Source organism: Kwoniella shivajii, chromosome 6, assembly GCF_035658355.1.
Source record: "Kwoniella shivajii chromosome 6, complete sequence".
In the NCBI taxonomy this organism is placed as follows: Eukaryota; Fungi; Basidiomycota; class Tremellomycetes; order Tremellales; family Cryptococcaceae; genus Kwoniella; species Kwoniella shivajii.
The window spans coordinates 224,866-252,450 of record NC_085913.1 but is presented as its reverse complement, the minus strand read 5'-3'; the positions used below and the strand labels follow the sequence as shown (position 1 = coordinate 252,450).

The 27,585-nt window shown below is 45.2% G+C and overlaps 7 protein-coding genes across 7 annotated transcripts; 2 read left to right on the top strand and 5 right to left on the bottom strand.

Annotated features, from left to right (window-relative positions):
* Window positions 1-144: 144 nt before the first annotated feature.
* IL334_004590 (uncharacterized protein) lies at window positions 145-441 on the bottom strand (the record flags this gene model as incomplete). Its single annotated transcript, XM_062936307.1, has 1 exon — window positions 145-441. The coding sequence occupies one exon, from the start codon at window positions 439-441 to the stop codon at window positions 145-147; it is 297 nt and encodes a 98-aa protein (XP_062792358.1).
* A 1,256-nt stretch (window positions 442-1,697) lies between these two features.
* IL334_004589 (uncharacterized protein) lies at window positions 1,698-11,982 on the top strand (the record flags this gene model as incomplete). Its single annotated transcript, XM_062936306.1, has 15 exons — window positions 1,698-2,174; window positions 2,234-3,331; window positions 3,380-6,908; window positions 6,965-7,112; window positions 7,165-7,492; window positions 7,563-7,847; window positions 7,891-8,568; window positions 8,627-8,898; window positions 8,958-9,356; window positions 9,415-9,697; window positions 9,764-10,414; window positions 10,471-10,977; window positions 11,045-11,174; window positions 11,244-11,800; window positions 11,881-11,982. The coding sequence occupies 15 exons, from the start codon at window positions 1,698-1,700 to the stop codon at window positions 11,980-11,982; spliced, it is 9,444 nt and encodes a 3,147-aa protein (XP_062792357.1).
* Window positions 11,983-12,291: 309 nt separating this feature from the next.
* On the bottom strand, window positions 12,292-13,743 carry IL334_004588 (uncharacterized protein; the record flags this gene model as incomplete). The annotated part of the gene is made up of 9 exons (XM_062936305.1): window positions 12,292-12,346; window positions 12,439-12,651; window positions 12,783-12,859; window positions 12,980-13,147; window positions 13,209-13,222; window positions 13,292-13,445; window positions 13,510-13,542; window positions 13,605-13,646; window positions 13,708-13,743. The coding sequence occupies 9 exons, from the start codon at window positions 13,741-13,743 to the stop codon at window positions 12,292-12,294; spliced, it is 792 nt and encodes a 263-aa protein (XP_062792356.1).
* Window positions 13,744-14,249: 506 nt separating this feature from the next.
* On the bottom strand, window positions 14,250-17,054 carry IL334_004587 (uncharacterized protein; the record flags this gene model as incomplete). Its single annotated transcript, XM_062936304.1, has 12 exons — window positions 14,250-14,501; window positions 14,563-14,663; window positions 14,729-14,774; window positions 14,826-15,075; window positions 15,132-15,367; window positions 15,439-15,528; window positions 15,581-15,598; window positions 15,657-15,768; window positions 15,812-16,311; window positions 16,362-16,722; window positions 16,786-16,875; window positions 16,939-17,054. 12 exons carry the CDS (start codon window positions 17,052-17,054, stop codon window positions 14,250-14,252), a joined length of 2,172 nt encoding a protein of 723 aa, XP_062792355.1.
* Window positions 17,055-17,450: 396 nt separating this feature from the next.
* Window positions 17,451-19,159, bottom strand: IL334_004586 (uncharacterized protein; the record flags this gene model as incomplete). Its single annotated transcript, XM_062936303.1, has 7 exons — window positions 17,451-17,636; window positions 17,702-18,094; window positions 18,144-18,227; window positions 18,285-18,554; window positions 18,608-18,763; window positions 18,819-18,929; window positions 19,001-19,159. 7 exons carry the CDS (start codon window positions 19,157-19,159, stop codon window positions 17,451-17,453), a joined length of 1,359 nt encoding a protein of 452 aa, XP_062792354.1.
* Window positions 19,160-19,979: 820 nt separating this feature from the next.
* On the top strand, window positions 19,980-22,006 carry IL334_004585 (uncharacterized protein; the record flags this gene model as incomplete). Its single annotated transcript, XM_062936302.1, has 9 exons — window positions 19,980-20,102; window positions 20,158-20,262; window positions 20,315-20,459; window positions 20,518-20,585; window positions 20,638-20,775; window positions 20,830-20,918; window positions 20,973-21,041; window positions 21,098-21,926; window positions 21,980-22,006. The coding sequence occupies 9 exons, from the start codon at window positions 19,980-19,982 to the stop codon at window positions 22,004-22,006; spliced, it is 1,593 nt and encodes a 530-aa protein (XP_062792353.1).
* A 583-nt stretch (window positions 22,007-22,589) lies between these two features.
* On the bottom strand, window positions 22,590-27,379 carry IL334_004584 (uncharacterized protein; the record flags this gene model as incomplete). The annotated part of the gene is made up of 17 exons (XM_062936301.1): window positions 22,590-22,785; window positions 22,839-23,199; window positions 23,255-23,379; window positions 23,434-23,776; window positions 23,839-24,202; window positions 24,251-24,440; window positions 24,499-24,657; window positions 24,710-25,339; window positions 25,390-25,681; window positions 25,732-26,002; window positions 26,055-26,146; window positions 26,202-26,567; window positions 26,618-26,771; window positions 26,823-26,897; window positions 26,961-27,135; window positions 27,196-27,263; window positions 27,320-27,379. 17 exons carry the CDS (start codon window positions 27,377-27,379, stop codon window positions 22,590-22,592), a joined length of 3,921 nt encoding a protein of 1,306 aa, XP_062792352.1.
* Window positions 27,380-27,585: the final 206 nt, after the last annotated feature.

Here is a 27,585-nt window from a genome sequence, read left to right as displayed (position 1 = left end):
TATACATGATATGAAATAGATAAATGCATATGTACCAAATAAAGCAACAAACACGTTACAACCATAAGGGATGGTATGATGGTTTCCTAGTCGTGATGAATGTGTGTCCGTGATTCCCCTATGATCCTCCAGCAAAGAACCAAATTATCTCTCCCTTAAAGCCCACTTCAATCCACCAAACCTTCTTCCATCTCTTTCCACACCAAAATTAACACTCTTCTTCCCACCTATTCTATCTCTTTGTGAAACTCCATTCCATCTGCCTCTCCCATCTACCCATTCTTGTACCCTCAAATTCGATGGTTTATTGGGATGTACAAGGAGGTGATCGGATGGTGAAGGTAGTTGTGACAAGGGCTTCGTTATTGGGAATGCAGATAAGGGCCGTAAGTGAGGTACGAGTGGGGAAGGCAGGGTTGAGAGTGGGATATATCGCGGCATCGTAATTCTATATTCTTGGATTTTTATCGACTATAGATACCATACGTATCAGCTTGATATTATGTTGAGAGATACGACAGGTCATAAGATAGACATGGTGGATACCCGGTAGAGAGGAAGGTATACGATACTCACCAATGCAGAGGTTGTCTATTGCACCTGAAATATGCCAAATTCAATCTGGTAGTGTTGAAGATGACTTTTCAAGTGTACTTGTGTTACGACGACGGATCACTATCTAGCGCAATAACTACTCTCCAAATCCTCAATACGTTCCAGTCTGCGTGATAATCTCTTGAGAGTGTTATGTCTGACTTGGAGTATGTGATTAGTGGTTGTTTTCTATATGATTATATGGGACTTGGTTCGACTTTCTGTTTTCTCATGTCTTCATCCTTGAGTTTTCCATCGTTGACGGGATCAAATTCTACACCGAGGCGGAAGTTGCCGCTAATCATCCTATACTCAAGTACAACGGATAAGGATTTGTAATGCCCAATTACAAAAGCAGATATTCACCTCCTATTCATCATCACTACAAATAGCAAATCCTCATTACAAAACTGATTAACTTACTTGCTCATGATTAAAATCGGTGACGTCGACCGCAAGTTTCCCGGACCTTTGCGTTGATATTTATCAGTTAGTTGACCGAATTATGTACAATTGGTGTGACATGGAGAATGATTATCGAGCCATATCGTCAACTTTTATTCTATTCACGAACTGAGACCGATTATTGTAGGAAACCAAAAGCTACAACTTATCCGCAGTCAGGGTTGCTTGAGAACATCTTGTATCTATACTGAAGTACGACAGCTATCGGCGGAGTGTTGACTACCCAGGTTCTTGCCGAACCTTCTTTCTTAGAGGCTCAATTGGCCAAAGTGGAGGATTAGCGATACTAGCTATTGAAGGGTATCATGTCTATAAGAATTAAGGTGTGTCGCTCAGCGAACCTTAGATGAGTATATCATATTAACCTTGTTTCATCTGGTAAGTCTGTCTTAGCCAATCTCTTACTCCTCTTTTACCATATATGACGAGTGGATCATTTGGTTCATCAGCGGAGGAGGATATATCAACGTTACTTCTCTCTTTACCTTTCTCATCTCTTCCTGCTATTTCCTGTTATTTCCTGTAACTCCAATCGTCTTGCTTGAGATTACTGCTGATTGATACTCATGCTCTTAGCTCGCCCATTTTATCCTCTACTCTGATGTGCTGAAAAGGCTCATCATAAGGGACTTCACATCATGATGATATCCGAAATTACTCCGTCACGGATATACCTCTTACCAATACTGGCCTTGTTTGTTTTCTCGTGGACATATAGTCTCTCCCAAATCATCAAATTCCCTTTCGCTCTCATCAATCAGATCGTTCATATAACATGGAGCATCATTTGTTTCAACGTCAAATGGTTCGTTTACCTTGCCATCCCGTCTCTTATACCGCAATATTACTTTCTATGGCCATGGATCATTCGACGTGTTCCCCGACTTCGCGCTTCTCGCTTCAGCGTCATTGGAGCTTTCAGAGGATTGGAATGGAGATCTTCAATCGGAGGTGCGGATGACCAACCTACTATCTATATAGAAAGCGGTGCTTGGAGATGGGGAGGGTTGAAAGGTGATGGTACTGGTGTCTTTATCTATCGTATTGAAGATGTCACCATAAGACTTAGAAAGAATGATTTGAATCAACCCACAAAGCACACACATCAATCTTCTGTAAGTCCTCTGTTTCCGGAATTATCGAAAAATGCCATAATCTCATCTCTTCATGGTAGTCTTCTTCTTTACCTTGGATCGTTAGATGTCCACTCAACAATGTTCAGACTTATCTCAAGCGGTCAAGGTCTCGTTTGACTCGGTCCATGACAAATCCTAATGGATACTTTGCCAGATCAGTAATATGGATTACTCAAGTGAACATTCATTACATCCCATGGCTCGCTAGAATAGTGTCATTAGAAATGAAGAATTGTCGTGTCATCTTTCAAGATTTAGATAACATGGAGCTTGTATTTGACGAATTTGGGTTAGGTGCAATGATTAATTTTCAAGGTGAAGTCGAATCGGATCAAATCGTACAAGTCCCTACTCCATCCTCTTCACCCAATCCAGCATTTGAAGCTTTCATGCGAGAAAATCCACTTTGTACTTCACCAATTGTGGAAAGAGGTCGATCAAACTTTTCCCCACCCAACTCTCCTCCAACCTCTCCAAACTTTTCGCCCACTACCTCTCCACCCTTATCACCCACATTCGGATCATTAGCTCCTCCTGATCACCCATTCATGTCTCCTTCACCTATGTCACCTATGCGAGGTGAAAGATCATCATCTCGTTTGGCCGATGCTCGAAGAAGGGCTTCTGTCTTGGGTACCAGTACCAGGACAACAGCCGCTTACATATGGAGTAGAGGTACCGGTCGATTGTACGGATCTCTCACAGCCACTGGATATCTAGTGAATCCCCGTGTAGTTCAACGCAAATCAGCAAATGCCCCATCATCGACTAGCCCATCCTCGGTCAGTCCAACTCATTCAACCATCACTCCCACTTCCATACGCTCGATACATACTCTTCTACGATCGAGTACCTCCTATGTCCTTCCGACACGATCTAGTATAGATTACGAAAGCCTTATCAACCTAGGTGGTCGCACGAGAGCTTCTATCAGTCTCACCTTCGGACCTAAGCGGGGTTTATTTGGGGAGGACACCCTAGATGCTGAATTGGAGTTAGGAGAACTCAGTAGTAGTGTTGAAGCAGTAGAGCAGCTGCAAGAAATGGCAAAAAGACTTACCCGGCGACAAGAAAAACGCCCTTCAGCAGTCGTCAGAACAGTCAAAGCTCCTTGGAGTGCTCGAGGATGGCAAAGGGTTAGTTGTTATCTTGTAGTGCTTTACCCGTGCTGACCTTACTGCTAGATCGGTCTTCGAGCCTTCAAATCTGTCGATGTCAATGTCCGTAACTTCAGCATTGCCCATCGTCTATCCTCAGTTTTCGGACCAGCTACTCAACCATTTCCGACTACTTTCACTTCATCCACGGACGAGAAATACACCGTCTCGCTTGACCTGAAGAGTGTTCAGCTCACGATCGCTGCTGCCGATGCTTCCAATAATGATCGAGCGAGAAATGCCTTTGGTACCAACTCGGCTCCGGAATCGAAAATCCGCGGTATAGGATTTGAGATCAAATGGGAAGCAATCAGTTTAGATTGTCTCGCTCCTCGAGAAAAGGTTGACGAGAAGAGCCAATTGCTGGTTGTTCGAAATGGATCCTTTGACGGATTCTCTTCTTGGCGACCAGCTGGGTGGAAGAGAGAAGAGTTGTTGTTCTCTTCTGATCCCAATCTAGCTTTAATAGTGTTCAGAGGTGAGATTGGTTCCATCAATACTGCTATCGATCTTCAACTACTTCATGAACTCGGGGCAGCTTGGCGGATCACTCACCCGAAGCGGAAAAACCAGGAGGACGGTGTTGCTTCCGCCAATATGAGGAAGATGTACGGTCTTCCGCCTCGATCGCGTGTGGTATTTGACATTGGGCATATATCTGCTCAATTGGCAGACCGTTTGTCAGACAATAAGACAACCCTGACTTTCGATTCAGATGGTGTACATTGTGGATGTTTTACTGGATTCACAGAGCTTTCTGGCCGAAGAAGAGATAAACCTACAAGTCGGAAGGCATTTGAAGACGAAGACAAGATACGAGAGCAACGCGCCAAGATGTCAAACTTGGATTACGCTCTTCCTCCTGTCATGCTTCCTCGTCATGTCAGACGCTCTGAAAATCGACCGTGCGCAACCCTCTCGGACGATTTTTCCATATCATTGAAAGGTGATGCCCAGATGAATATCGAACCGCTGAGGATCAAGATAAAATTGTCCGATGACAACTTTCACGACTTGGCAAATGTTGGTCGTATACATGGTACAGTATCAGGAGATGTCTTGGGTCGACATGAAGTGACCGACAGCAAGACAGAGACCGCTTTCTTTGATTGGACTTCTCTATCGTCTAACTTTGACATGGGTATCGATGAGGGTATCAACATAGAACTTTGGAAAAAGGAAGTTATTGAAGCACTTATAGTAATGGGGGAAGCGCACCAATCCAGCTCACCTCAAAATCCCCGATCTTCCCGATCTGACGATAAGAAGACTTTCAACCGCTTGCCATCCGGTGTATCAGCTCGTTTCTCACTCGGTACCATTAACTTGTTCATTGGTCATGAAGATATCAATCCCGCAATGAAAGGCAAACACAGTCCACCTGTACGAGGTACGTGGATCCAGACTTCCGCTATATTCGAGTATGCACTATACAGACACCAAGCCCAAGCTTTCCCATGGAGACACCATCTCACAGCGCCGCAAAGAGCGAAACTTCAACTTCCTGAAGATATCACTGTTCAAGCATTGGCTTTCGCTACCAAATACAGATCAGATGGAGGTACCGCAGCTCTCACTTCCCTTGTAGTAGAGGACTTTATCGTCAGACCCATCTACAACGGTAATACTTTTGTAGCCAACGGTGGCACGAAACGAAAGATGATGTTCAGCCCTTTACAGCCTGCCAAACACTTTGATGACACTCATTGTGGTGCTTCTCAGATCCTTCGCACGCGCCTCAAAACGCTGAGAGACAAGGAATTCCCATACACGGAAGAAGAGTTGAAGCATAACAAAAAGCGTCCCTCACTCGAAAGTTATATCCCCAAGCTTGAATATCCCGTACCTCCACTTGAAGTGGGCATTATGGAGCAAGCTCAACGACCTTGGCTTAGAATACGCAACTCCAGAGTACATCTGACAGTCCAACAGACCAGAGCCGATTCCGACACGGAATTCAAGATCACTAGTAGACTCGATAACGTGGCCTTGCTGAGCAATTACCCTCATCTCTACTCCAACCTTCACGCTGGTCTCACTGTCAAGAAACTCATGGACGCCTGGAAGAAGTCCAATAAACCTGCAGATGCACCTCGGCGAGAACACAACCTCAGTATCGGCATCTTGATTCCCAATCTTACTATCCACATGGCGTTCCCACTGAAGGAACAACTGTATTTTTACTCATCAAATGTATCGATCAATATGCCCCCATCGACGGGTCTATCATTCTCTGCCGATCAAGCCCTGGTTTACGTCCCCAGCTTTACTAAGCTTGGAGACTGGGAGGAACTCGGTCGTATTAAGCGATCATCTGTTTCTCTCTCTGAGCCTGGTATGCCCCTTGAAATCAACCCCAAAGTCGAAGCCATCAGAGTAAGGATCCCTTACAAGTACGAGATGAATAGCCTTGTCCTGGATGTCAGTGTCACAATCAAAACGCTGAAACTTTTATTCCGAAACTTCTTCGGGTATCGTGAATTTGTGGTTCGACATAATTCAGCAGCTGAAGCGCCTAAAAGAATCCCTAAATTTCGTTTCGAAATTGGTTCAGTGTCCCTCGAGGCCAAAGATGATCCAGCTGACACAAACTTGAATCTCATTTGGCGAGCTGGATACCACGAGCAGGCCAAGAGGAACGCTCTGGAAGATACTTTTGCTAAGAAAACAGCTCTTTTAGATAATTCCAACACCTCCTCTGAAGAAAGCTTACATGTCAATGGAACGAGACCGGATCCTAAACTAACCAAACGAGCCACAGTAGATCTGGAAGACGCCCGTGATAGACTAGATAGGTATATATCGGGTGTTTGGATCAAGCGAATGCGCTTGGCAATACATGAGCAAAAGAGAAGAGAAGCCGCTACGCTTCGACCGATGCATGGTTGCGGTCCCAACATCAAACTACCAATCAACATTTTACCATCGAGTCAGACTGCTCCTCTCTTCCGGTTTACTCTACAAAATGTTGATCTCACCATCTCTGATCCCGGCTTGAATCGTACCGAAATCATCGATTATATGGGCAAGGTTTCATCGCCTTTTGACGACGGAGTGGAGTTCTCACTTATGGTACCTCTCAAGATCGAATGGACAATGTCGGAAGCGAAATGTTCTCTACGAGATTATCCATTGCCCTTACTCCGAGTTCAGCCTACCGACAATGTGATTCCTGCTTTCCACATGTCAACGCGATTCATCATCGCTGAGGAATACGCAGACGACGACTCAACAGCTTTCATACCTGTTGAAGTATTGCCCAAAGGATGTGGTGGGTCAGATTATCCCGCATTCACAGTGGAAGTTGCCAAGACTATCATGCCCGTGAAAATGTACGGTGAACCAAGATTCAAGATTTATTCCAAAAAGACAACAGAGTTTGCTTGGGGTATGGCTTATCAGTTCGCTATTCAAGATTTCGCCAAAGTAGTAGAAACGTTTGGTCACGCTCCAAGAGATCCAAGTCCCAAACTTGCTTTCTTCGATAAGATGCGATTAGTTTGTCATCTGAAGCCTATCGTAGAATTTGAAGGACCTGTACATCTTCACTTGAAAGGTCAGTCAGAGTCCCACTCCCGTGAATGATTGTAATTGACTTGATACCCTGTATAGGTACATTTGATCCTTATTCAATCACTGGCCTCGGGGCGGGATTTGCTCTTGCTTGGAAAGGCAATACCAAGTTCTTGATCAATCAACCTAATGAACACCGTCAAGTGATACAGATTGTTGCGGACGAACTGCTTGTGGTCATACCAGAGTGAGTGATAGTGGCTTCTTCTTGTACACACCAGCTAAATAGCCTTGATCAGCTTGACATCATTGAGTGATGGTGCGGCTACTGGTTCACCCACTCGTTCGGAAGAAGCTGGAACGCCAGGTAACGAGCTCGACGAGTCAGATTCTTCTATGATCAGTCGTCGATATACCAAACCATGCGCCAAGTTCGTCAACGGTACGAGGGTAGGATTCGGTTTTGCTTTTGAGCGAACTTGCAGACCATGGAATTGTCAAGAAGGGTGTGGAGATACGGAAAATCACTTACATCGGAAATGTCGTTTCTTCGATTTCTTACCACATCAAAAAGTCATTCTCAGATCCGCTCAAGCTCTCAAGAAAGAGTCAGATAAATTAGGCAGAGTGAGTCAACATCATGGTTCTGTTGTCCATCCTTTTCAGATGCTGACTATCTGATCATAACTGCTCACAGAAAGTCGACTCTTACGAAGGGTTCCGGAGTGACTTTAGCCATTTCTCGGTTTCGCTGATTAGCCCAACTCAACATGTACCACCAACTCGACCGGAAAACGAGATTTCAGAACATGTTAGCAGTCTCCATTGTGCACCAAAGGCAATGTATCATTTCCTCAGATGGATAAAACTATTCAACCACGCCACATGGCTGCCCACGCGTGAAGGTGGTCAGTATGGTAGTTTGTATCCTGGATCCAAGCGAAAAACCAAACAGGAAAGCAAGCCACTTGCTACCATCAAGGTGAGTAAAGGATAAATACGAGCAATAGCTGATACGATGTTAGTATCATTTCAACCTGGCACCGCTATATGTGTCTCATGTGTATCCACAAGTAACCAAGGAATTATGGGCTCAAGGCAAATCTGAATCCTTGGGTATCAAAGTACGAGCAGGTCGGTTGTTATTCGATGCCCATCAACGATTGCAAGAACGGGTACAATTCCACGAAGGATACAACACAAGCAAGATTGTTGCACATAAAACACTTTACGCTGCCGACATTGTTGCAGACGATTTAACGATCAAAGGTCTCAGAGCTCATTTCGCTGAAAGAGTTAGACTTGATGCTCAGTGTCGTGATAAATCGCCTCGCGCTTCGGAACTTCCACAAGAATTGAAAGTTTGGTTTGATCTGATGGATTATATAGATGCAGATCGAAAACCATTAGATGAAGATCCTCAAATTGAGATTGTCGATTTTGGAGATTGTCCCCATGTTTACTTTTGTATCAGGAAAAAAGCTAAAGTGATAGCGGCGAATACCAATTTACAAGACAAGAAAGGTAATGATAATTTAGTCGGCATAGAAACTACTAAATTCGGGTATGAGAAAACACATCATTGTTATCTTGATGAAGCGGAAACTAGGCAGCAAGTTGAAAAAAGAATTGTTCAAAAAAGGATTGATGAACTTCAAGCAAGATTAGAGTGTTATCCAGTTTCACAAACAGGGGAATATCAGGTAAGCTTCTGATCGTGCATATCAAGGAGCCCATATTTGCTAATCAGACGTACCGCAGAACGATATGGCGGCCACTCAAAGTGGAATCAAGCGTCTACAACGTCATCTTGCGGACATCGATAGGGAGGAGAGTCAACAATTGGATAAAGATAACTTATCCCAACATGGTGCTCAAGGTGCAGCAGCGAAAGGAGCAGAAAAGCCCTTTGAAACCACAATCGAAATTCATGATCCCAGATTATCCTATAACACCTTGAATAGGGAGATTTTCTGGACTTACGTGTATTCAGTATCTGATCGAAGAAAGGAGGAGTATTATACTTCTCACAAGTCAGTCTTCCGACTTGCCCTAAACGCGGAGACTTTGCTGATTCATAGTTGGTACTTAGATATCTTCGGCAGTATCGCAAAACATTCCAAGAGCGTATGAGGCGACTATTACCTCATCCCGGGGATCACAGTAATTCACCAGATAACGATACTGTACCCAAAAACATGGTCGGAGAATTAGTCAAATCACTCACGGAACAAACACCTGCATCCCTCTTCCGGTTCATTGATCTCGACAATGAAGATACAGCTTTCAAGAGAGCTAATCTTGGTCTTCCCCCTGAATGTACAGTCAGACCCTCAATGCAGATTCTTGTCTACAAACCTCAAATCGCCTTACGAAGTGATGCCACAGAAAATGCGATAGTGCTACTTGCGGTTCAAGAAGCTTCTGTCAAGGTCTTCTCGGCAGAAGACACTAATCCGGTCGACAGTGTAACCGCAGCAATTCTGACCAGGTGAGCCCACTTCTAGCAGTTCTGTGATAAACATGTGGTGCTCATTATTCAATTATAGAAACTACGCGCAGATGAAAGAAGTTCAAGCATTCTACCCCACAACAGAAGCACTCAATCGAGAACGATCGCGTCATACAACTCGCGGTCTAGACTTTGTACCTCTGGAGATCTTCCTCGATGAAAAGAGTCAGGCAACGGATTATGATCGAATCCTTCTTAAGTCCAACCTGTCCGGCTCTTTTGACAAATTCAATCGTATCAGAATTCCTCAAGGTGTCAATTGGCCTATGAATGCTGTAAACGAAAATGGACAGCCTATCGAGCATCTCAAGATTCATCAGGTCAGTGATAAGCGGTGCTATATAAGAGGCGCTGTGACTTAGCTGATACACCTTGCAAAACGTTAGGACTTGATGACATTGATAACTCCCCAAATCAATCTGATTGCGACTTCCAAGCATTATGATGCGTTATACACAGTGGTGACGGATCTGCTTGTATATGTCGATCCAGATCATAGTCATCGAAATCAAGCGGTCAAAGACTTTAGTCGACAATTTGATACTGCCGATCGTGATCCCAATCGATTCATCGTCGATATTCACACTCTCCAACAGACCATGAGACACCTGATGGAACTGCAACGAGGCTACGAAACCAATCTCGAGCGTCTGGAAGAAGCCGGAAAAGATGAACTGTTCAAGATCCGTGCTGATTTAGCAGAAGGTTACGAGAGTCTCTACACGATCAACGCCCTTATATCAAACGCATTAGCTAAAGATGACGCCAGAGCCGCCTTGAAGAACGCCTTGAAAGTGGATATCCGAGTTCGTGGTGTCGCTTGGAAAATGCTCAAAGAAGATGCTGTGTCTTCCCTTGCCCAAATCGAGATTCAAAACGCGCTATTCTCCTACAATATGAATAGAAACGGTTCAAATGATGTAGCTGTCGTCCTTGGTAATGTTCTTGCTAACAACCTGGATCCAAACGCTTCATATCCGGAAATCGTTAGTAGTATCAGCAAAGAGACAATGAGTGCGACGGGGAAGCGAAAAGTGGTAAGTCAAATCCTGATCATTGAAGGCTGTACATATTGACTAAACCCAAAATACAGAAACCACCTTTTGCACAACTCTATTGGTCATCTTATCCCCCTATCGGAGGTATACCGGTATTCCCAAAAGTCGATATTGCATTTGCCGATGTCCGATTCAAAATTGAAGAGAAGTTTGGACATCAAGTCGTTGATTATATCTTCTCGGACAGAATCAGACGTCGAAAAGATAAAGTCAAGAAACAACAGACTACAAATGGGCATAGTATTACCAAGACAAACAACACCGAATCTCGATCTATGACTCCTACTTCTTCAACATTTCGAGGTACCGCTCAAACCGGTCCATCAACCTCGACTGAGGATCTCCAATTGCCACCTTCAAGGGGAGATCTGTTCCCATTGTCGAGATCGAAATCACAAGTCTCACTTGTTTCCCATACGGAACCTGATCCGTTGTCAATCCGAAACAATGGGGACACGCTTGAAATGAGATTAAGAGCTGCTACCAATAGGTACTTTGGGGAGATCCGACTACACCAGATGACCTTTGTTCTGACTTATACCGTGAGTTAAATCAAATTCGATAAGTAACATAGAGAATCATGGTATGCTGATACATATTCCTTTGTAGGCGGACGACACGAGAAAACACGGAACGCTGAGTATGCCGGACTGTGTAGACTTCAAGTTCAAAACGCCTAATTTAGTATATACTGGCGAGTATTGGGTAGTAGAAGAGATCTTTGAGCATGTCAAGAAAGGTAAGTCAACCGAGTAGTCAATTAGGGTTGTGATAAAACTTACGTATTGATAATTCTGAAATGTCTTAGATCTCAGAACGGCTGCTGTTTCTCAATGGAGAGATATCATATCTCAACTATGGGGCAAAACTTCCTTGTTCAAATCGAGAAAGACTTTGACCAAAGTTGCCGCCCAGAGTCTGCCTTCACCTTTAAGGCATATAACCACTCATTCCTCAACAGTGGCAGCGGCCACCGCGCATAAAGACGAATTCCAACCCATTAATGATATAGAAAGGGTGATTTCTGGCGGTCATAACCATAGTCATAATCACAATAACAGTCGCAGTCGATCTTCTGATATTGGCTCACCTCAACAAGCCTTGAGCCCACAAGTGATTATCAGGGATACAATCGATAACGGAAATGGCAATGGTAACTTGATGACTTCACCTTCTTCAATCTCGACGCTAAATACATCAAGTACTAAATCAGAGCACGATTCTGAGAATGATGAAGAGAAAGCAAGTGTAAGCGGAAGTAGCAGCAAACTGAAGGATTTCTTGGGCAAATTGAAGGCTAAACATGGGAACAATAAGCACGATTCAAATGGGAATGGTAATAGCAACGGACGTGAAACAGATGAGGTTAGTATTCTGGTACAATGTCACAATTGATCAGTCTCACTCTATTCAATGTAAAACTCAAACTGATGTGCGTCATGTAGCTCGCCAGATCGAAATCTAGAGGGGGGTCGATCGAGAGAATGCTTCATCAATCAAGCACTTCTTTAGGTCTAATCCATAATCGATCGAAGGATAGACTGTAGCTGTGTTCCGATGGCAATGTCCAGAGGGAAGCGGAAGGAGATCAGGATCTTTATTGCTGTCGCATGTTGGACTGGGATGGTTCTAGGTGTGATTAATTGCGTTTGCGATTGATTTGGATTATATACTTGCATTTTTTATACTTTTTCTCTTTCGACTTTGATTCGACTCATATTGGTTTCAATTCCATTTTTTTATTGCTTTTTTTCAATATGTTGTATATACTTTAGGATAGAATGGCATATTATGAAATGATTTGGTACATTCCAGACGAAACATCTCGATTTACAAATCTACAAACAGGCGTGTTCCTACAATTTGGCTTGAGTAGCTACTAAAGATCCTCCATCAATGGGAATAACGGTTCTGCATCGAACTATAAGTCAGTATGCCACGATCGTATGAACACTGATGCGAAAGACCATGTTGCTCAGGATGTCTTAGGAGTGTGTGCTTACCCTGTGACCCACTGCCCTCCTTTGCCAGATAACCATAAACAAGCAGCTGCTACATCTTCCGGAGCACCGATTCTTTTCATAGGTAACGAATCCGCTAACTCAGATTCAAAATTATCTAAAGTGAACTTCATCATTTTACTCCTGAACGGTCCTAATGCTAAAGTGTTCACAGTGATCGAAGGTCCCAGTCGTGTCGAAAGATGTTTTGATAATCTACCAATCGTGCATTACAGTGAGAAGGGCTTTAGCACATGTTCTCCTCTATTATAACGATTGTACGCAGCAATTATTGTTCGCTCATGGCAGCGAAGAATGTGGTAACTTGACAGGAGAGGTATACTGACTGATGAAGGGCAGCTTTGGAAGCTGAATATGCGTATGTCTCCAATCCAGGTGGCTTGATACCGTTGATTGATCCAATCTGCGACAGGTGATCAGCGTCAATTTATGCAGCATCATGACCAGAGGAGAGGGGTGGTAAAGGTGGGTCCGAGAGTGGGCAATGGATGAGGACGAGTGAGATCAAAGACAGCCTGCTCACATTGATGATTCTTCCCACATGACCTTGTTCTTTCGCATTATTCAGTAAGGGAATCAATTTCTGAGTCAAGGTGAATACTCTCTGTATATTCAGCGTGAGAAGTTTGGTAAATGCCGAATCAGGATATGTGGACAGTTCTTCTCCCCATGTCACGCCCGAATTGTTCACCTATTTGAATCTCACTCTTCAGCGTCGTTGATATCTGAGGTGCTAATTGACGATCACATACCAAGACATGTAAGACTAGAGACGTATGATCAGTGATCATATACACGAGTTATGTGCAAGTTGAAGATTTCGGCCTCAACTCACCCTCTTCTCTCTTCTCTAATTCCTTCACTAGCCTCTCACACTCCTCGTAAGTAGACAGATCTGCGGGTATCGCTATACATTTTCCTGGTCCGTCTTTCGTCAAACGCTGAGCAGTTGATTCACAAGCCTTGACATCTCGAGAGGAGATATAAACCTATTGTAGAGTAATCGAGGTAAGTATATGAAGAGCTGAGGAAGACCTAATCTTCAGGACTTGCCTTAGCTCCATTCAGCACATATCCAGCTGCAATCTATTTCATCCACCTTGTAAGCCTTGTAGCCTTGTATAGCCAAATCTTGGACTTTTACTAACCATCTCCCCAACACCCCTTCCCCCGCCGGTCACGAGAACAACCTACAACGAAGGTCACGGTCAGTACTAAACAGACAAAAATTCACCGCACATCTACCCTCACCTTCCCTTTCACATCGAAAAGATTGTTGAGATCCATGTTGCAGTACGATCTAGCAGACTGTGCAGTACGATCTAGCAGACTGTGGTGGCTGAAACCTGTAGACGGGTGCAAGTGTGAAAGAGAAGAGGATTGTACTCGTATGTATCTCGCTAGAACGAAGATGTTTTTCCATTCTACTCCTCGCACGGTTACTTCAGCAACCTGAATAACCGGTCAATTACGCTGCTCATCTTCACGACCACCCTTAGGATGATGAGGTGAGCGCTTTCTTACGGTTGTCTATTATACTCTTATGCTGAGAGGAGACGCCAGACAGTAGATTGACAATGGAAAACCTACTGAGGAGTGATGGAAAGACATATCTTTGCTCCTTTCTCCAGTGACCTGCACTTGTGTCTGTAAAATGAGCCAGTTATTTTCGCATCTTTCACCCGGCATTTAACACACTAAGATTGCATTGTAAGAAGGTACTGGAAACACAGCATCTGATACAATCGAGGTCATACATTTGTAAGAGGCACTACAGTTGCGAAACCTTCTTATCATGCTCCAGACGATGAATACGAATTCCCAAAATCCTGCCATTGTCCACTTTGTTCTCCGCTAAACATCATCCCCCATATATCTTGCATGTCGTTGAAGGGATCAATCCAAGGGACAGCGACGGTTGTAGTATCTATGTGAGATGGAGGATTGCTTCTTGGGATCTCGTAATCTGATTGAAGGGTGAGCAAGATATTTCTGGCGATACTAGCTTCGACCCATGTTAGACTCAATTGACCCATAAAATCGACCTGTCAAATCGGGATCCCGTTAGCAGCCCGCAAGAGCAGAAATCATGTGGAAGAAACCCACACATTGTTCAAAGTTTCCTTTGCTTTCATCGGTCGAATTGGCCAAAGAGGGCTCTGCAGCTTGAAGAAGGAATATTGTAGCAGCTCCGAAGATGACATTGACTTCAATCAATGGATGAGTTCCACTCTGACATCTGAATGACACATAAAAGGCGCACACAACTCACTCAGATTGTGATGGGCATAGCGCAGACCATGGGTTCGCTCGAAAATCTGCGGCCTTATAATAAGCCTCAAGACCTTTATGACAGAGAACTGACTTACTTGTAATGTACCAAGGATAGATTTTGCCGCTTGATTGCATTTTTCGGCTGATTCACGTCTATTCGATCTGTATAACGGTCGATGTACAAATATCATCGTCATGTTGTAATACATATGTAGTATCAAAATGTGGGGAAGTGGAGTCAGTTCCGCAGATCGAAAGGGGAATTGTCGATACCATTCATCCAAATTACGCGAAACGTTGGTTACAGCTTCGTCTTGCCTGCTTCCTCTTGCGGCGGGGGAGTACCTATTCGCTTACGGATCAGCCATAACAGATATTACGGATATTTCTACAGGACTCACAACGTCTCCAATACGACTCGACATACGTAAGCTAATCGTGCCGACCAATGAAATGTTGTGGATCTCATCGATCTGACTCCCACAGCGACGATTCCAGCAGGAGCATGAGATATCGTTGAGTTCGGGTTGTTGGGATTTATCCATGGGACATCGTCCATCTTATGGTCGATTGTGGGAAAAGGGACTCCCGATTGATCAACCAGCATAGGCTGTCGTCCAGCGGCCAAAGCTCGTAGCTACAAGTAGCAAGATGCGGTCAGCCTCACGTTTCCGGCTGGTCAAAAGTCATTTAGCTGAATAAATTTACAGTATCATGTATATATGTTGACCAGAAAGCATATTCTCGTAGGTTACGTTCTTTTTCACTAATCAAACCTCTACTGACGTAATCTTGACACTGTTAAACATCATCAACACGCGAAATATAGAGTAGAATGGGAAAAACGTACATTGATGTTCAGTCCCAGCTAAAAGACATTGTCAACCATCAACCAGGATCAGGAACGAGAGTTACGGTGTACTTACTGCGTGCACGCCAGCGATTGCCATGCCACTGTAGAGGTAACCAGTGGAAAACTGCCGTTGGCCTAAGTCTACTTGGGCTTCGTTTTTCGACATTCTTACGAAGTGGATGCATCTACAAAATGATCAGTACATAGGTGATCTGATACTCGACTTACGTTGAAAACAATCCATAAGCACGTAATGAGCTCAGAGCAGTGTGATCGCATTCCTCGAGTAGCAGCGTCAAGCAATGTGAGACAAAGATTGACTCGTACTGACTCATCAAGACAGGATGTTCATGTCTGACCAGCCGAAGTCCAAGGTAAAGCACGCAACAGTGCAGGAGTGGCGAATAACTCGCCGTGCGGGTTTGATTGGGTTTACTTTGAGTGGCAGCTCTGACCAGGTTGCATGTGTTCAGGTCGTAGAGGAAAGCAGGAATATCGACTGTCAATCCCCAAGGTGCGTAGAAAGCATCAACGTAGCTCATTACTTGATCGTGAGTGGTTCGACTGATGTTGAGCGTTGGGGGAAGACTGTGCGACCAATCGATCCAATCTCCACTTTGCAAATCATTAGCAGAAGGTAAATCTGATTGGTTTTGCCGAGGGCTTGTGACAGTCCATAGTGAAGTCGGGCCGTACTGCAGAAGAGCTCCGGCGGCAGTCCCGACCCTCTAAACTTATACGTAAGCTCTCATCGTGTTCAAACAAGGACTATATATACCTGAAATCGCTCATAGTCGTGTGTTCCGCCAAGATTCTTCAGACGCGTAGAAGCGACGGGTGATAAGCTGGTTTCGGGGTAGATGTACGTGCTAGAGGACGGTAAATTGGGAGCATGCTGATCCAGACTAGTATCGATAGTCCAATCAGGCACGGATATACGTGTACTCGAATCAGGTCCACTCTGTTCTACAGTAGGGACTACGATGGTATGATCACGAGCATTCGTGCTCTCATTGGCGGACGATGGCATGGGAGGTGGTACATTTTGGCCAACTGTCTGAGCATGTAATAACTCCTTGATAAGACGTTCGAAATTGTCCATCCGAGTGTTGAGGTCTTCCATATGCTCGGTGTGAGTCCTTTATCGAAAGGAATCCCAATTGAGCAGTGTTTCACTCAGCGTTGTTGAATAACGTGCTTACTTGCGTTTGTCCTCGTCTTTGTACTCGCAGGCGCAACCTCTTTCCTTGCACACTGTGCACTGTGGATACGATCCATCACATCGGATTTTCCTAAGGGTGATATCAGAGATATAAACAGACTATCTCGTGACGACTGCGATGACGCATACGCACCGCCGTCTGCAGCTATCGCATGCTCTTGACGTGTGGTTCACCGACCTCTTAGCTGGAGGCTGAATGGAACCCGCACTGGTCTCGGACTCCGTCGCTTTCCGCTTGTTAGCAGTCATTCCTATCTGTGTTCTTCAAACGGAAAGGAGGAAAAAGAACATCAATTAGAGTGATTGAGTCGGGAATCATGGACCGTTTCAATTGAGATAAGGCTTTTTCACGTTTTGTGCTTGTGGACCAGGGTGGAAAACGGTCAGCCGAAGCAAGTCCTTGCGTCTAGCTTCTCCAATGAAGAATGAATCTCTAGCAGATCGGAAACGATGCTCCGCTTGAACCAGTGTGACAGGATGACAGGATGACATAAGAGCTCTTACCCTGGGAACGCCTAAGTTGCCAGATACGGTAACACAAAAAAAGGGGTCCAAGCGCGAGCGGGTGGTCATCGCGGCTATCAAACCGTAGTTTCCTATGCGAAGTATTGCATAATTCTAGCTATCGGTTCTCTGAGCAGTTGTCTACAATCTAGAGTTATCCATCCTTCCAGCCAAGTCAGCCACTATGGCATCTCCGTTGATGTCACCATCGTGGCACCAGCCTTCTTTATCTGAAAGATCTTGGGGCTTCAACCCCTCTCGTCCTGTATCATCCGGGTTTCTGCCTTCTGGTCTCCATTTCCATCGTTTCTCGTCCTCTTCCGAAAGCTGTACATGCTCTTGTCAGTCGATTGAATGTATCTATGTGCAAATTGGGTTGACGCTAAACGTACCTTGCCTTCGATCAGATCGGCTACATATTTACCAACAATTGGAAGCATCTTGAAGGTATGTCCACAATCGCCAGTTGCCAAGATCAAACCCTTGTATCTCGGATCGTCACAGAGTAACCAGTTGCCATCGTATGAATCAGTACACCAACAGATAGCTGTGTCAAACAGAGGTCTGTCGGCGAACTGAGGGAAGCATGTCTTCATGAGCTTTCGAATAGCCAATTCTCCCTCCTTTGGGATTGTATCCGTCGGGTGTAAAGCGTGCGATCGGGGTACAGACATTCTGATGTCTTTATCTGAACCGAAAGGACGACATGTAGCCATTCTAGTGTAACCTTCGAACTCGTTGACGAATTTCATAACTCCGTGTGGGGATGGTTCCATGAAGAAGCCCTGATTATCTTATCAGCTACATAGCACTGAGACAGAGTTGAAGACTTACTAGCTCGCCAGTATACATAGAAGGTGTGCCTTGTAAAGCCTTGGTCTCCTCCGGAGTAAGTTGGATATGACCAAATTGCCAGCACTGCAATACACCCGTCAGTCGGTATATACAATCCCTTGGGCTAAACCGTTGACATACCTTGGACACACATTGATCTTCTAGGTCTATCAATGTAGGTGACCAAGCCCCTGTAGCGAGGATGACAAGATCTGCTGTCCATTCGGTACCATCGATGGTTTTGACTCCCAGTACTGTTTTACCGTCATCGTGCAGAATTAACGACTTGAAGGTTCCCGATGTACCGAACGCGCTCTTCACACCGATCTTTCTCAACTCCGCTCCAACAGCTGTTAAAGCGTCTCGAGCAGCAAGCCATCCAGCATCTTTGGCCCATAACCCTGTCCAGCCCTTGCAACAGACGAAGGTCAGAACAACGATCACGTAGCTGTGTGAGTACTCACCTCTATATCAGCATCTTTCATATGTGGACCCCTTTTCAGTATATCTTCCTTTGTTTCCAACCATTCAACTTTATCTCCTCGCCCTGCTGTTACACTCAATCCGTATTGATGTTTAAGGGTCTTGATTCGTTCCTTGTCATGGTTTGCCAAATCCAGCTACACGCGCTGGGTCAGCATGATTGCAAATTTTGCCGAGAAAAACCCAACCTACCCGTCCGACTGGATGTATGAACGGAGTGAAAAGAGAATCGCTCATCCATGCATCAAAAGTTTCCAAAGCCAGTCGACCCCATATACCATCCATATAATGAGTACTAATCATCTGAGAAGTTGGTCAATGAACGCGAATTCTTAAATGCATCAATTTCCAATATAGATTGGGTTATGGCTCACTTTGTTCATATCATTACCGGCTGAGTTGCTAGATGGCGGCTGAAACATGTCCAATATTCTTATATCGGTATAGCCTCTTCGCGAGAGGTGAAGCGCAGTTGAGGACCCCATTGTACCAGCACCCCCGACAACGATGATCTTGGCATCCTTCGCGACCATCTTTCTGCAAGTTAAATTATATTTGGCACACTTAACAGAGAGGAAATATGACTGATTTGTGACACGATATATCAATGCAGCTGAATGATCATCATATATATATATATATATATATCGACAAGTTGCAAGAGAAGAGCCCGACACAGCGGACTCGGAGACTTTGAAATTATAGGTCAACGATGAAGTCGCGGACTTCAATCCAGCACGGCGCTCAGAAAGGACATTTTAATGTGTTGTTCAACTGGGCGCGCTTTATTGTCAGAAGACCACATGTTTCGATACGTTATCCAACCAATTGGCTCCATTCATTCGTGACATCGTTTCCGATCCCACGGATAAATAGACTGATGATTACGTTCTCTACAACATTTCATGTAGTAGGACTTCCAGATCAACTCCACACAAGCTGCTATAACCACATTTTATCCTTATAACGGCGATGAGACGTCGGAACGCTGAGACGAAGTGATGAAGAAAGGGATCCATCTCATGGTAATGCAAAATCCTTCTTATCGGACGAAACATTGCTTATCGCGACAAGAAGTATTGGGCCGATTGCCGAACTGGAACTAGAACCCCAGACGTCAAGGTCAAAACCTTTTCCCGGTTCCTCGTCTCGTTTTTAATTAGGGTTTTCTAACTTTCGGTCCGTGTTCATTTCCCTGATGGTTTTAGGAGAGAGGTGGCAATGACACGGGAAGTGCATTCCGATTATTCCTGGTCATTGATCTCAAGTAGAATGTTATAAATGACCCAGGACAGCATTGATTGTTATCTGTTCCCTTTCAAAGTTCACATAATCATCGAGACACTGGAAGTCATGGCAACTTTACATGACCAAGAGAAGGGCGATGTCCTCGCTCATCAACATGCGATCAGCCACGTCCCCGACGAGCCTATCATTAATACCAAACATCTGGACGAGATCAAGAACGAAAAGGCGGTAAGTGATCTGGCGACACGTGATCTTGAGCACCGGCTTACATGTGAGTCGAAAGTATGACGCAGGTGCTCAATTCTTCGCCGAGCTTGCCAGCCGTCCAGATGCGGACGATCTGATGGCTCCTTGGACTGAAGCCGAAGAAAAAGCCATCGTTCGAAAGGTGAGACGACATTTGGCTTTTCTTGGAAAACAAAAACTGACCGCAATCCAAGCTCGACTGCATTATTTTACCTCTGACTATGGTTTCTCTACTTCTTGGTGGGCTGGACAAGGTCATCTTGGGCACCACGGCAACCTTTGGTCTTCGAACCGATCTGCATCTTGTAGGACAGCAGTACTCGTGGAGCAGTTCTATCAGTATGTTACTGATGTCATGCCCTGGATAACGAAGACATACTGACCGGTAAATGAACAGTCTTCTTTGGCGCGATGCTTACCGTGTTCCCCCAAAGTTGGCTCTGTCAAAGGTTTCCCACAGGAAAGGTGAGCCAATTTCGCTCCGAGTAGAACTTTCGTTTACGTCCGTCACTTTTAGGTTTTCGCTACGAATGTATTTTTCTTCGGTGTTATGAGTTTCGCTACCGTTGGGGTCAAGAACGCAGGACAGCTGCAAGCCGTCCGATTTATTCTGGGTATGTTTGAAGGTATGAACACATCGGGTGCCGGTCTTGTCGTAAGTTTAGTAGCTAGAGAGGACTGCGCTCATCGCTGATGTGACGCTGCACAGATTGGGATGTGGTGGAAAAAGTCGGAGCAGGGCTGGAGGACTGTGCTCATTTTCAATACGTTTTCTTCCGTATTCAACGGTCTCTTGTCGTAAGTGATATTTGATGGCATTGACGTACTACGCTGACGATACATAACCTGTAGTTACGCTGTACAGTTTTATCCTGCTACCGGGGCTTTGCACAAATGGCAACTCTTATATCTCGTGGTAGCGTAAGTCATACCGTTTTGGAGGGAAAATAATCCTACTAACTACGATCCCTTTTTAGTTGCGTCTCCTGTCTCTTCGGTGTCTTGGATTGGATTTTCTTTCCCGCGAACCCTACCAAAGCTTGGTGGTTAAATGACCGACAGAAGTTCATCGCTGTCTCTCGACTTGCCACCAACCAAGGTATGGTTAATCATCAAACTAAAATGTATCAAGTCAAGGAAGCTCTTCTCGATATTCGGACTTGGTTGTATTTCCTCATTTCTATCACCCTCAACATTCCTAACGGTGGATTAGGTGGTTTCTATTCCATCGTTGTGGCTGGGTTACACTTCAACGTCAAACAGTTGACTCTCCTCAACATGCCAACTGGTGTTTTCGGCTGGGTGGCGGCGATGTTCTGGATTACCCTCGCTAGATATACGCGACAGCCACTCTTGTGTGCGATGGGCTCCGTGATCGTGTGTCTCGTCGGTACGATTGTCCTCAAAGTGGTTCCACACTCGAACATTGGAGGATCCTTGGCTGGATTATATATCGTTTACATGTACTGGGCGCCTTACATGGTATTTGGCCAATTGATTATGTACGCCAACGTCGGTGGAACGAGTAAGAAAGTCGCTGTCTTTGGTATATCTTATCTTGGATACACCGTCGGCAATCTGATTGGACCGCAATCATTCCGTGCCAAAGAAGATCCTAGTTACCCTACAGCTTATACTGTCATGATGGCGGGGTACTGTGTTACTTTAGGGTTGATGGCTCTGTATGGTTTCTTGTGCTGGAGGGACAACAAGAGAAAGGTGACTCAAGAAGAACAGTGGCGGGCTTCAATCGCTGGTCAAGAGCAGGATGTTGGCGAGGAGTGGAAAGACTTGTCTGATAAAGAGGTATGTCGATAAGACTGAACGCTACTTAGTTTCACGACTAATAGTTCCTGCAGAATCCCAAATTCAGATACACCTACTGAAAGGTATCAGTCAAATCCCGAAGTCTTGTTTCCCTGACGAATCTTGACTGCTTGACGCTTTCAACAGCATTATGCACAGCTTGAACAAAATTAGGCTTACTACGGCTTGTGGTATATAGTAGCGTTGTGAAAATGGTTATTCATGGGAAAGTAGGCAGTTTGTTGAATGTCTTTCAATATTGTAGATCGGTTCTTATGCAGACCTCTGTGCTATGTAAATATTGCTTATATCTTCTCGGAACGTTGAAGTTGATCTCACACTCAGTTACTGACCTCAGCATCTGTTCTCTCGAGATCACTCAAGTTCTAGGACCACAGTCCCGCTCGCCGGGAGTCCACTCGGATGAGACAAATTGATATGTCGAAGAGGCATTGCGGAACGACTCGTCTCGTTGTTTCGATTCATACGTACGTCTAAAAAAGAGTAGTCGGTGTTGAACACAGACACAGAGGCGAGAAACACGACTATCGCAGATGGTTGTTTCCGCCTAGCTCGCAAATTTGGATGTTCAACTGTGAAAAATTCTAAAATGCATCACACGTATCATACACCTAATGTCCATTGTCTAAAACACACGTCATATCAATCACACTCAGCCTGAGTTTGTCCCCATTGCGAAACACTCCCATTTGCCCTTGTGAATGGAGGGGGTCGACTTGATGGTTTTGAAGACACATAAGGAAACGATGTACCTTGTAGTCCATTCACCTTATTGGGGGGAGTACCCCATCCTCCAGCTCCTGCTGTATGCACGATGAGCTTCTCGCCGGCAAGCATCCTATGCTCAGATTAGCGCATGTTATCTTTGATCAATTCTAGAAGTGAACTTACTGGATCTGATGAGCGGGCTTTAGCTTGACTGTTCGGAATCCTCCGGCTCTTCTTCTCTTGACGAGATATGAAGCTCCTCTAATTCCTTCCTCTCCACCTTCTGTTCCGTGGGGTGCGATGACCCTTCGTTGACCATCATGACTTGCGTCCATGTCTACTCGAGCTTCGTAAATACGCACGATACCGTCACCTCCTCTGTGTAGACCAGCTCCGCCGGATCCACGTCGGATACTGAATTCCCGTAAGATGGCAGGGAACCGGCTTTCTAACAGTTCCAGGTCACCAATTCTAGTGTTGGTCATATTGGTATGTACAGCGGATTGACCGTCCCATGTGGGTCCGGCAGAAGCACCGCCACAAGCTGAAGGCGTCGATCAGTATTGAGTAATATGTTAAAAGAGAAAACTGCTACTCACTGGTTTCGGCCCAAGTGTGTTTCTTGTACATGAGATGTGTACCGTTCATGGACCCGTGAGATCCAGACATAACGTTGAAAGCGGTGAAAACAATATCAGCTACTCTTTGTGCAACCTCACCATTTCTATAGTATTGTCAGCTGTATGTCATACCAGTGAGATTGACAGGTGTTACTTACCCTTGCGATACCGCAGCGTCTTCTGAGGCGGAGAGGACGGATGCTTCGGGGATTATGATGTTGAGTGGAGCAAGGACACCTGCATTCATGGGAATGTCGGTACCTGACATGGTTCGAAGACAATACAATAGACCAGACCGAGTAATGGCGGGAGGGGCATTGAAGTTGGCCAAAACCTCTGGACCAGTACCAGTAAAGTCGAAGGTGGCACTACCGTCTTCGTTGACGTCAATTTTGACCTTGACCTCGGTACCATCGTCGAAATAATCGGTCGCGGTGTAGCTTTTACCAGCGTATGGTCTAAGAGCATCTCTGGTGCAAGCTTCCGCATTGTTTCGAATAGCTTTACAGACAAGGTGCACGTCAGTCGACTGCACAACAAATGTTCACCATAGACTGACTTACCCTTCATATAGAAGTGTACAACATCCTTTCCGTATTCTTCGAACAAGGCATGTAATTGGGAAGTGCCGACAGCACAAGCTGAGCATTGAGCTTTGAGATCGGATAAGTTGTGGTCAAGTCGCTTAGTAGCTTTGCAGTTGGGGAAATCACCGGCTTTCATGAATGTGTCAACAATCTCTTTCTCGTTGAAGACACCGTCACGGACGATAAACATGGATTCGAACGAAACACCTTCCTCCCTTCGATCAATTTGATTAGGATGATGCGAATTACCCTCCAGACCTCCTATATCAGTATGGTGTCCGCGGGCTGCGACCCAGAAGACAATTTCTTCGCCTGCATCGTCAAAGACCGGTTGAATGACCTATGTCAATTATCAGAATTTAATTATACCATTGTACACAAAACTCACGGTGATATCAGGCAAATGTCCACCACCTGCTTCAGGACTATTGGACAAAAGGAAGTCACCAGGACGAAGTTCTCCCTTTCTTCTGTTTTTCTGGTAAGTGACGGCGTATTGCATGGATCCAAGATGCGCAGGGACGTTAGGGGCATTTGCTACGAGTTCACCTTCGGCGTCGAAAAGGGCACACGAGAAACTACCAAAGAAGTCAGATGCTGTCATCCCTAGAAATCTGATGCTAATGCTGTACTCACTCAAGTCTCTCTTTGATGGAAACTGATACAGCAGTTTTCTGTAAGGCTCGACACATCATCTCTGCCACACTGGCAAATCGATGGTTGAAAATGGAAAGCTGAATCGGATCAACAGACGACAAATCAATTGCCTTTCTTGGTCCCAGGCCAACATCGATGCTAATATCGCCTATGAGCTAAATGTCCGACATCTCTTGCAGGCGATACTTACAAGACATGTGATTTCAGGATTCTGGCATTATTTTGCGGATGGAGAACGATAGTTTGGGTGTTGTCCAGGATGACAGCCGGACCAGGGACTTTCATGCCCGGTCGTAAATCGTGGAGCTTGTACAGGGGAACATCTGTGAATTCGCCTAATTCTTCAAAGTAGATCGAGTTGGAGGCAAATGATTTGGGCTCCGGAATTTGGAGTTCGCTTGATTCGAGCTGTTGAAGCTCTTCGACCCAAGGAGATCTCTCGCTCAAATCACTAGAAGGGGATTTGGCGGTCGCTCTGACTCGTACTGCTGCTACCATTATGGGAGCATCAAGCACAAAGGCGAATTCTCGTCTGTGTTCTTCGATGAAAGCTCTAGTGAAGTCGTTGCCTTCCGGACGAAGAATCATGAGAGTCGTGTCCGAGCCTGCGTATTGCATGCTAAGATAGCAGTCATACACAACTAAGTCTGCAGATTCTCCTTGCTCTACCAGTCGACGAGTAGCTTTCGCTTTGAGACCATCAAATCGACCTTCGATCGTTGGGATGGAGTTTTGAGAGAACTCTTGGACATATGGCTCAGAGACATCAACAGCTACATCTGCTAATGCCATACCATACGCGGAAAGGATCGATGAGTATCTGGGATCAGGTCAGCATGTATCTCTCCACATAGTCATGACGCAACTCACTTGTGGACGATGACGTTATGCATACCTAACAACTGAGCAATGGCAGTTGCATGTTGACCACCAGCTCCGCCAAAACAACTTAAATTGTGGGAACTCGTTCGGAAACCCCGCTGTTCTGTCAAAGCTCGGATCGGTCGGGCCATCGAGGAATTGGCAACATTGATGAAACCAGAGGCTACTTCGGCAGCAGAAAGGTTTGATCCATTCTCCTTATTGATCTCGTTGGTGAGAGCTTCGAATTTCTCTTTGACGATGTCATAATCAAGAGGCATGTCCTCGCTCGGACCGAAGACTGCAAGATATTAGCCGAGTAGTGATTGTTTCAAGCGATAGCGGGCTTACTCTTGGGGAAAGAGTCTAGGTGGAGTCTGCCTAGGAACAAATTGGCGTCGGTGACAGTCAAAGGACCACCTTTTCGGTAACAAGCAGGACCGGGGTGGGCACCAGCGGACTCGGGTCCAACGTTGAAAATCTGGTTTCGATATGTAAGGATAGAACCGCCCCCTGCTGCGACAGTATTGATATCAAGTTGGGGGACCTGAATGGAGATACCGGCAGTTGTCGTTTCAAAGACATGCTCATAAGTCCCGTTGAATCGAGATACATCGGTAGACTAAGTACGAATCAGTCGGCGAGGTTCCTAGCGAAATTCGTAAAAGACTTACTGTACCACCCATATCGAAACCAACCACCGGAGATCCGTCCAGAGGGTCATATGATGTCCTTGCGAAACCAACGACACCACCAGCGGGTCCAGCTATGCCTGTTTGTCAGCCTTGTTCAATTGAAATTCTCAGTGGATGCGAACTTACACAATATGGCTCTCAAACCAGAGAACTTCTTGAAGTCTGCCAACGCACCATCAGATTGCATGAAGGATACTCTACAGTTGCCATCCTCAAGTTTTCCCTTGAACCCCTTGGCAAAACCGTTTAGGTATCGTTTGACCTCGGGAGTGAGATATGAGTCGGCTGTGGCTGACTGTCCACGAGCGATGAAACCAATTTTGGCTTCGATTTCAGCGGACACGCTGACGTTTTCGAAGCCCATGTCTTGGGCAATTTTGGCAACATGTTGCTCGTCCTCAGGCCATAGGTAAGAATGGGCTAGTACAATGGCCAAAGAACGGTATCCTTCCTCATATAGACCCTTAAGAGACGCGGTGACCTCGCCGATATCTAAGCTCCATCAGCACGAGCGAATACACTTCTGCACAACGGAATCTCACCAAGGGGTTTAAGTTCTCGGATTGTGACACCACTATTCGTCTTGATCAGTCTATCACCGTTATCCGCAACAGTTTTGCCTTCTTCAACGAATTCGTGCCATTCAGGAATAATCCTTTCATCGATCTCCACTACTTTGGAGTACAGCACATCAGGCTAGACAGGTTGTCAATTCGCGGATATATCGGGCTGCTTCACGCGGCTCACCTTCTTCACAGCAAGTTGGAAAAGGAAAGGACGAGTTTGAAATGCGATTTCCAGCGCATCGGCATGACCTTTGTTCTGGATGAGAAATCAGCTCTTGTCGGCAGAAATAGTAATAATAGAACCAATGGTAAAACCTACAATGAGCAAGGCACATCTCTCTCCCTTTCGCTCTAGCAAAGCATTCGTTGCTACCGTTGTACCCATACGCAGAAATTCAATTTTTTCTGTATCTATAGGTTGATTTCGAGGGATTTTCTCTCCGGTGAACCACTCCAGGACACGCCGCACACCCTCAGCAGGTGCATCTGGGTAGCTGAAGATGAAGCCAAATGTGAGCCAAAAGTCGAGAAAGTAAATATCTGAATGGACTTACTTGTCAGGATCCACACTCAGAAGCTTGACCAGATGGTCACCTTTCGTTTCACTTATTGCGATCACATCCTAATCTTGTTATCAGCGATTACCTCTTCCCCTCTGTACGGACAAGCGGTACTTACACAGAAAGTACCTCCTCTATCAATACAGATTTTAACTTTGTCACTGACTGGTGCTGGCATGATGTCAAACGTCTTTATTGACGTTGCAACGTATGGTATGAGTAGAGAATAATACAGTTTTGACAACGCTTCTCAAGCTGATATATGACGATAGCATCTGTAAGTTATGTCGGAGAACGGTTCCCGGCAAGAAATGACGGAAATGTTGTGCCCGTAAAGACGGGAACTTAAACTCCTCTCGTATGCCGCTAGCTGGATGCTCTTAC